The sequence below is a fragment of the Telmatherina bonti genome (genome assembly GCF_933228915.1).
Source record: "Telmatherina bonti genome assembly, chromosome: 2".
In the NCBI taxonomy this organism is placed as follows: domain Eukaryota; kingdom Metazoa; phylum Chordata; class Actinopteri; order Atheriniformes; family Telmatherinidae; genus Telmatherina; species Telmatherina bonti.
In genome coordinates this window covers 9,135,267-9,147,807 of record NC_136620.1, presented here as the reverse complement: position 1 = coordinate 9,147,807, position 12,541 = coordinate 9,135,267, and the positions used below count along the sequence as shown (strand labels likewise).

General features: G+C 40.8%; 1 protein-coding gene across 1 annotated transcript in view; it reads left to right on the top strand.

Moving 5' to 3' along the window:
* cpne2 (copine II) overlaps positions 1–12,541 on the top strand; it is a gene marked incomplete at both ends in the record, with an annotated part of 87,980 nt that overhangs the window by 43,093 nt on the left and 32,346 nt on the right. The window contains 4 exons of the mRNA XM_079260365.1: positions 1,407–1,540; positions 3,649–3,703; positions 4,071–4,122; positions 9,055–9,188. Of these exons, the coding sequence (XP_079116491.1) occupies positions 1,407–1,540; positions 3,649–3,703; positions 4,071–4,122; positions 9,055–9,188 (375 nt within the window). The remainder of the gene's footprint in view (positions 1–1,406; positions 1,541–3,648; positions 3,704–4,070; positions 4,123–9,054; positions 9,189–12,541) is intronic.

Genomic DNA, 12,541 nt, shown 5'->3' with positions numbered 1-12,541 from the left:
CCAGTTAGAACTGGTCAGCCTCTTGTCAGCGCGCACACACACACACACACACACACACACACCACCAGTCACCTCCTGAGGAAAGACTTTTCATGCTTGTGTGTTCTTTCGCATCTTTTTTTTAGGTTATTCCATAAATAACTCCTTCTGGAGCGATGCCCTTCCATCAGCTGATTTCTGTCTGGATTTCATAAAGATTTCTGTCCATCTTCTCTTTTTATTCTAATATTTTCTAAATATTTGACAGTAATGTGTTTCTCTCCTTTGTAAAACTCTGTGATCCACTAACTGTGAAAGCTTTAAGTGCATAAATAATGGCTTGGATGAAGTTCTGTATTCACATTTGCGGTTTTAAAGCTTATTTTTGTACAATTAAAGCAGAGTTTGTGTAAGTTTTACGTGCATTTCTCCCGACTTCAACATGGTAAGTCACCGAATAGATTAATGTAGCGAACAATTTACACATCATTTCTGCATACTTTGGTGTTGTCTGCTAATTCAGCAAATGCTAAACATAACCATTCTCATTTGTTTTGACATCTTGTATTCTGGCCTGAAGCCACAGACTGTGAAATGTCCTCGTCCTCCTAATAGCAACTAAAACGCTCTTGTGATGAAATGGAAGTCAGCAGATCTTCCTACAAACGATCGACAAACTGGATCGACGTGGCGAATGATATTTACATGATGTAGAAACTCACATCTACTGTCAGGGGGCTTTTAATAAGTTTGTAAAATACTGAACTCATATAAGTGTCATCTGTCAGACATGATTTTACATAATTACTGTTTTCAACATTAAGTATTTAATAAATAAGGCTGTCTGACTTTGTAAGCAAGTGGCTTTTAGATGATTGTAACATCTTTTGTGTACAAATTAGAAAGAAAAAAATCAGCAGATACTGAAGGATGTCAGTTTACCTTGTAACTTCTGCTCTTCTGCTGTTCTGCATCTAAACATGGAGTCTTTATTGGGCATCAAATGCAGATTTACTACAAGCCAAACAGACCTCTCGTGTGTGTTAATGCCTCTTTTGTAGATGTAGACTGATCATGTGCTGCTGTTCTTGCTGTGTCAGAAACACTTTTGTTCTTCAGCGTTGTGTTTCTAAAACAAGAGACCGGCTTTAATTTAACAACAAAAAGCATGTTGAACCCTCAGCTTGGGTAGTTGCTCCATCTTTTTTCTGCATTTCTACAACGTTAGAGTTGCATATTTACAGTGAGGGTAGAAAACAGCCGTGCCTCCTGGGAGTCATGTGTCACGCTCTGTTTTTCTCATCCACACAAGCCTGAAAACACTACGAGTCCATTAAAAAAAGACCTGCACTTTATAAACACGACATCTACGTGGCACTCCAGATCTCCACGATGCTCCCTATCGTTCATCCTCTCTGTGTTATTAGGTCGGCATAGACTTCACAGCGTCTAATGGGAATCCTCGAGAGCCCTCCTCCCTCCACTACATCAACCCTCTGGGCAGCAACGAGTATCTCTCTGCCATTTTAGCTGTTGGACAAATCATCCAGGACTATGACACGTAAGTAATGAAATCAGACATGTTGGTTGTTGCTGCAAGCTGCTGCTACCTTAACATAAGCAGCTTCTGTGGTAGAACTTCTGTGTGTCTGTGAAAGGCATGAGCGAGGCTGCTTGATGTGTGAGAGGCCATATAAAGCACATTGTTATATATATATATATATATATATATATATATATATATATATATATATATATATATGACACATTTTAAGCGCTCAAGTTTTGCAGGGATACTCTGTCATGCTGCACTGAATTTGTTTTATCTCTTTTTTTCCTTTGTTCTGTCTTTAAATTGTTTTTATTTTCTAAATCTCAGAATTTCTATATTTTATGTTATTTTATTTTTTATGAACTTCTCTACTCTAGTTAGTCTGCCTTGTCTGTTCTAGTTAGTTCTGTTTCTGCTCGAGTTTCACAGCAGGCTTGAAGAGATAACTACCACAGTGGATGTTTATTTGCGATTTATGTTTATACATTTATACTATGAATATGAAGGCCATTTTGCTACGCACCCTGCCGATATGATTCGATACGATTTATCCCTGTTCACGTTGGGAGGTGATTCATTAATTTGACTTCATCCCATGTGATTTTGTTCGATGCGATTCAAAATGGTACAAAGAATTACATCCAAAGCCTCCAAAGTTCTCCAGAAAAACCTGTACAGTCATTATAATACAGGTTGTTTTATAATTGTTAGGTTGTTCTTACCAGTTCTTTTCTGTGAGGTCTTTTCCTCTTAACGGTGGGCTTCCTCCGCTGTGGATTATGTCATAAAAACCATGCAGGAGTCTTGATGCAGCCCTCTTTTATTAATATTTCCCCTCTAAGCAGCCAGACTCTGTTAAAAGGGTTTTCAGTAGCAGTTCTCCAACTTCCAGCCCAGTCTTTGTTCCTAACCGTGTCCAGAGGAACGTATGTCTTTGCTTGTTAAGCCACGTAACTCATCATCAGAATAAAGATTCCTACCTGTTGCATTATGGACAACTTAGCAAAGTTCTTGTTTGCATTAGATTTTTATGCTCTTTCTAACTAGCCTGACACTAAGACCTATCATTTCTTAGCTTTTCTTTAGTTGCATCTATGAAAAAATATCAGAGATAACACAGTTTGACAGACAGATGTTAGTATTTCAGCAGCAACAGGATGAATCCTATTAGCCGGTAATATCTGGCATATCTCTGCATGTGTCGTGATTCCTTAAAACATTTGACCCAAACTGGACAAGTGGAGGACAATAGAAGAAGTCAGAACTGAAAAATTATCTGTGTTAACATTAATGCATAAAGAAATAGGAACAAATCCGTCACCTGAATCAGGACCGAAGAGATGCATTTGGACCTTAGTTGATCCATCTACTGGTGGCCGAAGCCTCATCAGACACGGTCTCCATGGAAACGTGGCTAAAGGATAGGACAGAAGGAAAAAAACACTGACCTGACACTAGAACGAGACAGGAGCTCAGTGGAAACAGGCCTGATGGAGGGATGGGTCCTCTGTAGAACCTGGACCTCTGCACTGTTGGAGCATTGCGGGATCATTTAGACAGAAAACAGGAAAAAAGCTGAAAGTCCTTGAAGGATCCTGGAGAACTGTTCTTGAAGACGACCCAAAGCAATGACCAATGGCAAAGGTTGTGGGCAGATAAATATTTGTTTCTGACCCGTATTTCAGACAATCACTGTCCTGTTTGCTGTTTTTGAGGCAATAGAGATGTGAGGGTTGGCTCAAGGCTTCTGCACAGTACCGTTACCGTTACACATCTTAATATCACTAATTACTCCTCAAACTGTTAACCCTAAATTACATCATGTGCCAGAAATTATGCCAGACATCTTAGCAGCCTGATAATGTTGGCCAATGTGGTTTTTTTTTTTAATCACAAACATGTTTCCAGGCAATAAAAATGTCTTATGTTCTTGGTGAGAAGCCATTTTTCACTTCTGCTTCATGTTTTTTATCCAGCTGTCTTGTTTTCCAGGAAATGTCTGAATAAATGAGAAGAAGCTAACAGGATTTCCTCTGCTGTCTAAATCCAGCTTGTTGCATTTGCATGAAGAAGAAATTAACTACTATTCCAATCTGTTGTCATGGTTTCCTCCTCAGTGACAAAATGTTTCCTGCTTTGGGTTTTGGAGCCCAACTCCCACCAGACTGGAAGGTATGCGTGTTCATCAGTTGTGATCCTGTTGTGTGTTGTGTACTACACACAGTCATGTGTGGTAAAGAGAGAGAGAAAGGGGGGAGGGGTGTCATGTGCAAGCCTTCAGTTAAAACAAGCCTGTACACATATTTAACACACACAGATAAATCTGTAGCCATATACATGCATATTCAGATGATTACGCAACTGTCAACCCATCTGTGTTGCCATGGCGCTGAGCGTGCTGCTGAAAAGGACAAAGAAGCGGTACGCAGAGTGGTGGGAGGGGGCAAGTGTAGGAGAAATGGACAGCATTTCTTAACGAGATTTACCAGTTTAATGAAGCGTCAGAGATAAATTCATGTTTTTGATTGTTTACATGCAGGTATCGCATGAATTTGCCATCAACTTCAATCCCACCAACCCCTTCTGTTCAGGTGAGTTGTGCCGATTCGTGACCCTGCTGCAGCCGTGTAAACATTGTGTTAGTTGCACCATGAAATGTAGTTTATTCATTTTGGTCACGAGGTTCCTGTAAAACTGGTGGATAGGCTTATCAGCTGGGATGAGGTTCAGAAGAGGCGGTCACTGTCCAGAAAACTGTCTGGATAGATTTATACCTCACAATATATAACTGATTTATACTTAAATAATAGTCACAATTTGCTTCCACACCAATTGCCTTTGTGTTTTTCAGGGGAACATTCACACACAATCAATCCCAAACTTTGTGACTGTGTAGCTGACTTATTTTTGTTAGCTTATTTATTGTGTTTTGACTTTCAGAAATTAATTAAATCGTGATTTATAGCAATGTGGCAGCCCAAAAGTTAAAATATTTCATAGAAAAACATCCAGACTTCTGACTGAAGTGTCATTGTGATTTATTTAAAGTAGTTTGAACCCTTTCTGGTCTATCAATCTGTCCAACAAGATCATCTTTTATAAATTAATCTATTTGATCTGGACTGGAAATCTGATGAATTGAAGAAAAACTTTCATTGAATTGAAAAAAATTCAGAAGTTAGAAGTGGGTTTTATGCTAAAACAGACGGCACACACGCTGAGCTGCCATGTGGGTCTGTGAAACTGCAGCTCTTGTGAAGATGGGCTGTTAACAGCATCCGTTTCAGACTGAAAAATGTGAACAACCCAGTGAATATATTATTACTTCATTACCACCGTTGGTAATTAAATCACGAAGGCTGAAAAGCCACTAAAGTGGAAAATAATTGCTGGCACGTTAAAAACGACTGCAGACTTCCTCCAGTCCTCATGTTTATCTCTTGAAACCAGATCGTTGTCATTTAGAGAGTTCAGAATCGACATTTATGCTTTGCTTTGCTTAGTTTAGAACATTTAGATGCAAAATGCTTATAATAAATTGGAATAGAATATCTAAATGTACCCTTCATGCTAAAATAAAAGGAGAAAATCCATCTCCAGATAATGCGACAGCAGCGGGTGCTCCTCTCTTCGTCTCTTACTGAGCCTGAGTAGAGAACTCCTTAACCCAGCATGAAGGCTGATGCTCACCATGACACCAAACAGCACATCATACACCCACTCTGCATTTTTATATGAAAGTGTTAACGGATTTTTATTTTTGTGCAGTTTTCTGTAAACTGTTCATCAGCTGACGTTGGTCTGAAACACAAGATGCTTGTCTACATGCTTACATGTCTAGTTTGTTTGTAAGTAGGTAGAAAATGATGGCATGACTTTACTGACACACGCAAATATAAAGTAAATGAAAATACAGTATGTAAAGAAAAAAATCCTGAATTCAGACGAGCTTGAAGATGAATATTTGCAGTTTTATTCTTTAACGCAGCCTGAAGCCTCTTAGACAAGAGTCGTCTTCAGGAATAGTGAAGCTCTGCGGTGGATGTCGGTGTGTTGTGTTGAGCTCCTTTTGTTGATGAATGAGATCAAATGATGTGTGTCTTTGTGACAGGCTTCTAATACCATGAAATATTCTATTTACAACTGTTTATTTGTCTGTTATGTTAAAGACACATCATGTAACTTTCTGAGCTGGAAACTCTGCATTCTGGACTCGTTGATGACACAGTGACATCTATCATGTGCATTTCTGGAGCTGCTTCTGCCCAGCAGCATCCCAGGGCAGAGAAACCACAAATATTGACTTTTTTTTTCTGTCTGTGGACATACGTCACATGCCAACTACGACCATGACCTTCTGAATGAAAGGCAATTCATTTTACCACTATGCCACTACAGCTCTTCTTCATACCCTGGCAGGAGCGCTAATATTTTTTGCCATTGGTATGGGATAGCCCTTGCCACCAGTGTGTAATCAGCAGAATTGCAAAAAGATGTGAAAGGTGGAACTGCTGTTAAGAAGCCAAAGATTATCTTAAATAGTTTGTAAATACAACTAAAATTCTGAAATCAGTAGTTAAACTACATTCATCATTGCAGAAAATCATTTAGAACTGCTTGCGTAAACAGTTAAAGACTTTATTGTTCAACGTGAGCAACGCTGTTTCATTTGAAACATTTTAACAACAGAACCGTAATATTTTACTGACACTTCTTTTTTTTACCTTTAACTAACCCTACGTATTCATTGCACAACTTTTGAGGACAGACATTGCACAGAATATATCTTATTTGTGCAGACTGCAGCCCACACTTTTATTGCAGTTTGCAGCCAAAACCAAAGCCTGTGTACCGGTGCAGAAAATGGACCAATCCCTGAGCTGAATTCCTTTTCATCCAATCACAGGAACAGATTTCATTAAATTGACAAAAACTTGAATAACTTAAAAAGTTTGAATATTACAAAGACCAAAAGTCATAGAACACATCAACTAATGGCCTGAAGAGTCTGATACTTGAATGGTTGAAGTGAGACAAAAGGTGTAGGAGCAGTAGCGTTTCAAACATTTTGCTGGAAAGACAATGGAGACGGGAAATTGATGAACTGTAGTGTTAGCATAGTGTCCAGACCATGGAGGCGCTACCAGGAGACAGGCCAGTACATCAGGAGACGTGGAGGAGGCCGTGGGAGGACAACAACCCAGCAGCAGGACCGCTACCTCCTTCTTTGTGCAAGGAGGAACAGGAGGAGCACTGGCAGAGTCCTGCAAAATGAGCTCCAGCAGGCCACAAATCTGCATGTGTCTGCTCCAACAGTCAGAAACAGACTCCATGAGGGTGGTATGAGGGCCAGACGTCCACAGGTGGGGGTTGTGTTTACAGCCCAACACCGTGCAGGACGTTTGGCATTTGCCAGAGAACACCAAGATTGGCAAATTCACCGCTGGCGCCCTGTGCTCTTCACAGATGAAAGCAGGTTCACACTGAGCACATGTGACAGACGTGACAGAGTCTGGAGACGCCGTGGAGAACGTTCTGCTGCCTGCAACATCCTCCAGTAAGACCAGTTTGGCAGTGGGTCAGTAATGGTGTGGGGGGGCATTTCTTTGGAGGGCCACACAGCCCTCCATGTGCTCGCCAGAGGAAGCCTGACTGCCATTAGGTACCGAGATGAGATCCTCAGACCCCTTGTGGGACCATATGCTGGTGCGGTTGGCCCTGGGTTCCTCCTAATGCAAGACAATGCTAGACCTCATGTGGCTGGAGTGTGTCAGCAGTTCCTGCAACATGAAGGCATTGATGTTGCGGTTGGCCCTGGGTTCCTCCTAATGCAAGACAATGCTAGACCTCATGTGGCTGGAGTGTGTCAGCAGTTCCTGCAACACGAAGGCATTGATGTTATGGACTGGCCGGCCCGTTCCCCAGACCTGAATGCAGCTGAGCACATCTGGGACATCATGTCTCGCTCCATCCACCAACGCCAAGTTGCACCACAGACTGTCCAGGAGTTGGCGGATGCTTTAGTCCAGGTCTGGGAGGAGATCCCTCAGGAGAACATCCGCCGCCTCATCAGGAGCATGCCCAGGCGTTGTAGGGAGGTCATACAGGCACGCAGAGGCCACACACACAGAACTGAGCTTCATTTTGACTTGCTTACAGGACATTACATCAAAGTTGGATCACCTGTAGTGTGTTTTTCCACTTTCATTTGGAGTAGAACTCCAAATCCAGACCTCCATGGGTTGATATGTTTGATTTTCATTGATAATTTTTGTGTGATTTTGTTGTCAGTACATTGAACTATTGAAAGAACAAAGTATTTAATGAAAATATTTCATTCTTTTAGATTTACAACGTGCTACTTTAGTGTTCCTTTATTTTTTTGAGCAGTGTATATATACACCTACCCAATAAATTTAGTGAGGTATGTGGCTTCTTGACTGTGATTATGGATTTATGTGTGTCCATCCCTCCTGAGCTAATTTGACTTTGAGAATCTGTTCAAAACTGCTAATTATTAAACGCCTTTTCTGCAGTTTGACCTTATTCTTGGTAAAAAATGTTAGCATCTTAACTTGCTAAATTAAAATGGTTAATATTTAGCCTCAGCGCCTATATGTATTTATAATGTGGTGGGTTTTACCAGACCTATAAATTGTCTTCAATTTGCATATTTTCTGCACTGAACTACTACAACTACATTGTAAAAAAGAAATCAATTTCATTTAATTAGTATGTAAAAGGTGAAGTGACGTGTCAGTGTAAGATGAATATGTGTATATTAATAGAAGCAAACCCATGAAGCACCAAGTACTGAGAATAAAGCTGTGAGATCCAGAAGGCGATTGTGTTGCACATATTTCATCCTGACAGAGTCAGAATTTGTGTTAAATAAATTCATCTGTACTCTTCCATCTGCTGGAGAAGACCTGAGTCAAAGCGTTAAATGTGTGTTGAAGTCGTTCATTTTAGTGGCATCTTCCCAGCGAAAGCACACGTTTCTGCTATTTAAACATCAGCCTCCACAAATGCTGCATTTGCAGGCTTTCTTGGCCAGTGTTGCTTCCAGCTCAGTTTCAGATAAAGTTAACGGCTAAAATGTGAACTTTTCGACTGCATTCAAGAATACTGCTGCCACAGTTATACTGTTCATAAAGGGCATAATATGTAACTTAAAATGGCTTTATTAACCTTTTTTCCATTTTTTCCAGAGACAAACAAAAACAGAAATGTCTTATAATACATATTTGTCTTACTTGTTGCAGAATATTTGCACATAAATCAAGAAATAAACGCAGCTGTTCTGAAGCTGTAGACCCTTTTACAATAAAAAAAAAAAAAAAAAAGAAATGAAAAGACACTAAGGTAGCAATACGGGGTTGCGTTTACCAAAAGAGCTGTGTCTAATGTAGTCTAAAATAGCAGTGCTGATGGAAAAACTATATATAAATGACTTTGTGGTGCTTATTTTTCCATGTTTTTTCTTTCTTGTGATAACCTCTTCTACTCTTCTTCATCTTCAGGTGTGGAGGGCATCGCCCAGGCCTACTCTGCCTGCCTCCCTCACATTCGTTTTTATGGCCCGACCAACTTTGCTCCTATCATCAACCACGTAGCACGCTTCGCTGCTCAGGCCCTTCAACAAGACAAAGCAGCGGTGGGTGCTCTTTCATACCTTTCAATAAAACCGTTTAGACTCAGGCTACAGCAGGTAAAGATAACTGCAGATATGCAGGATTTGCTGCAGTTAGTCGGTAGCCGCTAGCTAAATCTCAAACAATATATCTAATGATGTTTGTGCAAGTTTACCAATGCATGAAAATAAACAAACAAACATGTAAGAGACAGAATAAGATGCAGGAGTTGTCTGCGCTAGCACTAACCTCCTTTGCTGGCACACCTGTCCATTAACAATGTAGAGGTGCGCTCTAAAATACACATTATGTAATTTTCCAAACTCCATGTTCCAGAATTGATTGAGGGCACAGGAGCATCTATTATGTGCATTTTTGGAGCCGTCGCTGCTGAGCAGCGTCCAAGGCAAGGAAACCAACACTATATACCTTTATCTTTCAGGATGCCGCGCAGCGTTGCAGCTAAGTTTCACTTTATGCAACATGTCAATCTAGTAAATGAATATAAAGACACTGGCTGTTTTGAGCAGCGGCTAATTCAGCAGAGAAACGCGAGACATTGTCAAAAGAAGAGAGATAGGGGCAGCGCAAGAGATAGAATAAGCTTCAAGATAAGACTGGTTTTTAATGGCTGTTTAGATCTCATGGAAGAGACACGGTATAGGATCGATGCTAAATTTGTGTCAATATGGGGAGCATCCCTAAGAAAATATGCAAAATTTCTGTCATGCGTCTTTATTATCCATAATAGGATGACAATTATTTTACAAAAGACCTTCTTTATGAGTATCTAGGTTTTTGTTTTGCCTTTAACGATACTTGTATTGATTAGATCCTGAAACTTAACATTTATATGTGACTGTTGTGTGTGTTTCTTACAAATCAGTGGATTTCAATTATTCATTCATTTATTCATTCATTATTCTAACTGCTCAGTCCGATGAAGGGTCTCAGGAAGCTGGAGCCTATCCCAGCAGTCTTTGGGCAAAAGGCAAGGTACACCCTGGACAGCTCGCCAGTCCATCGCAGGGCTATAGTTCAATTAGTTGATGATCAACAGACAAATTCTAGCTTATTGCTTGGTTGAAACATAAGTTTGTATGTAAAAGATGGACGGAGCCTCTGTGACGAGCCCGAAGGTTTCTGAAGAACTGAATTGAACCTCATTGGGTGGTTCCCACCGTTGCCATCTTTTCAGCTTAATCTGTCGTCTTTCCCTAAAAATACAAAAGGGGCCAAACAGGTGGAGCTGAGAGGGAAGCTGTTAGTGTGGGGGGGGGTGGATGATTGACATCTATCAAACTCTGACAGCCTGTTGCTACCAGCTAACAGAGCTAATGGGAGCAAACTAGCTAATGAAGGTAGGTGGGCTGAAGTTAAATCACGCTGTTTATCAGCTAAAAACCACAACTGTGAAAACACTCTGCCGTTTTGCAGTGGAATATTGGGTACCTGTCAATCAAAAGGACACACTCCTAATTATGCCTCATTTATAGATTACATTACTTCTAAAAGTTGGAGTTATAAAAACATATCTTCCCCCAAGCAGGATAAAGTAGTATTTGGTGGATCTAGTTCACCGATCTGATAAAGCAACTACAAAACCAAATCAGTAGGGTCCTGTAGTATCAGAACACTTTTATAAATACCAAGTATGAGAACAGGGATGTAGTATCAGGCCGCTGCATCACTACTATTCTGTCATTCATTCAAGCTCACGTCTTGAGTTTAAAGTCATTTCTTTGTTGAGTGAGGAAAATATAAAAAGGAAAAAATAGAAACACCTCATAAAGATTTGGAAAACATAGTTTATATTATATTTCTCTTTGTAGTTTTACAGCATTTCTCACCTTGCCAAACATTCATTTTGTTTCACACTTAACTTGAAAACATTAACATCAGCTGATCCTGCATTCACTGTAGCTGGGAAATTGGAAGTTGGGACTTTTGCTTTTTATGTACTGTCAACATCAAACCTCATTTTGAACAATATTTTAACTCTGGAAATAAAGGGCGATTGTCCTCCTTCCTTCTAAGTTCACAGCCCATCTGCAGACGAGGTCTGATGTCAGTCTGATGTATGGTCAGAGTTTTCAGGTTATTTATTATTTGTTCTCATCACATAAAATGGTGATACACAGGGGGTGGCAGCGTCTCAGGTGGTAGAGCTGCTTGTCTTGCAATCTAGCGGCTGGCGGTTCGACCCCTTCATAGGGACAAGCTGGAATGGAAACAACCACATGAAATAGTGATACTATAGTTAACATGTGCTGAAGACCTTAAAAGAAACAGACTGGGAGAAAACAAGGAGCAGAGTGGATGCACTGGTCACTCTACGCCCCTAAAGTGATAGAAGATGGAAGATCCTTCCGTGTCTGTATACTCTTGTGGCTGATGATACACGCATGTGTGTGCGTCTCTTCGCTGGACTGGCGGCATGTGGATCGCAGTGCCACGGAGGAGGGTGGCAGACTGGAGTGACAACTTCTGTCCTGTGTTACACCGCATCGCAGCTGTGAAACTGACCAAGCTTTTCAAACATTTCTGGGCTTCACAGCATGAACCGTTCTCCCGTTTCTCCTTTAATCCCAGTGGCCTGGCTCAAGGGACGGCCAGGTCCAGTTGACTTGACCTTAGGCTTTGGTCCAAACTGAGATGACTACACTGCTGCTGCTTTCACTGTAATACAATAATAAACATGCTTTTATCTTGTCAAGTGATGGTGGATCCACAGCCATCTGACTGCTGGGTCTGAGCTCCACTGCTTTCCTTGCAAGGCTTGGCAACATAGTAGCTAAGAAAAAGATGACAGGAAAGAAGCAAACAAGAAAATATAAAAAGCACTAAAGGTGAACTAAAGCCCCTTGGGTGAGCTGCAGAAAGCTGTCTTGGATCAGGACATGGTTGTGGCACAAGGTGTGTAGTGTTGTGATCCTCTGAGCTTTGCAGTCAGAAGCTATACTCTCTCGATAGGATCAAGACAAACAAGCCTGGGAGAAGATCCAAACAAACAAGCTTTGTTAGGCAGTAGATTGAAGGACAACCACGTAGCTTTCTTCATGTATTTCTTCACATTAACTGCTTGTACTTTATATTTTAGTGTTCAGAGGTCATGATTGTTCTATATATTCTGTATAACCAGCTGGATGACACTCACACAAGCTTTGAATTGGCAGACTTTACCAAATGATACATGTCCCCCTCTGGTATAGATCCAGTGGCATGTCTCCTGCATACATCTGCAGAGAGTGCAGTAGCTGGGTATCATTATGCTCCCACAGTGCTTTTTGTCCCTAATTGTACCCTGTCACCATATGGGGAACAGTGTGATGTGTGCCAGAATCCTTTTGTTTCTGTAAGGAAATGATTGCAGACC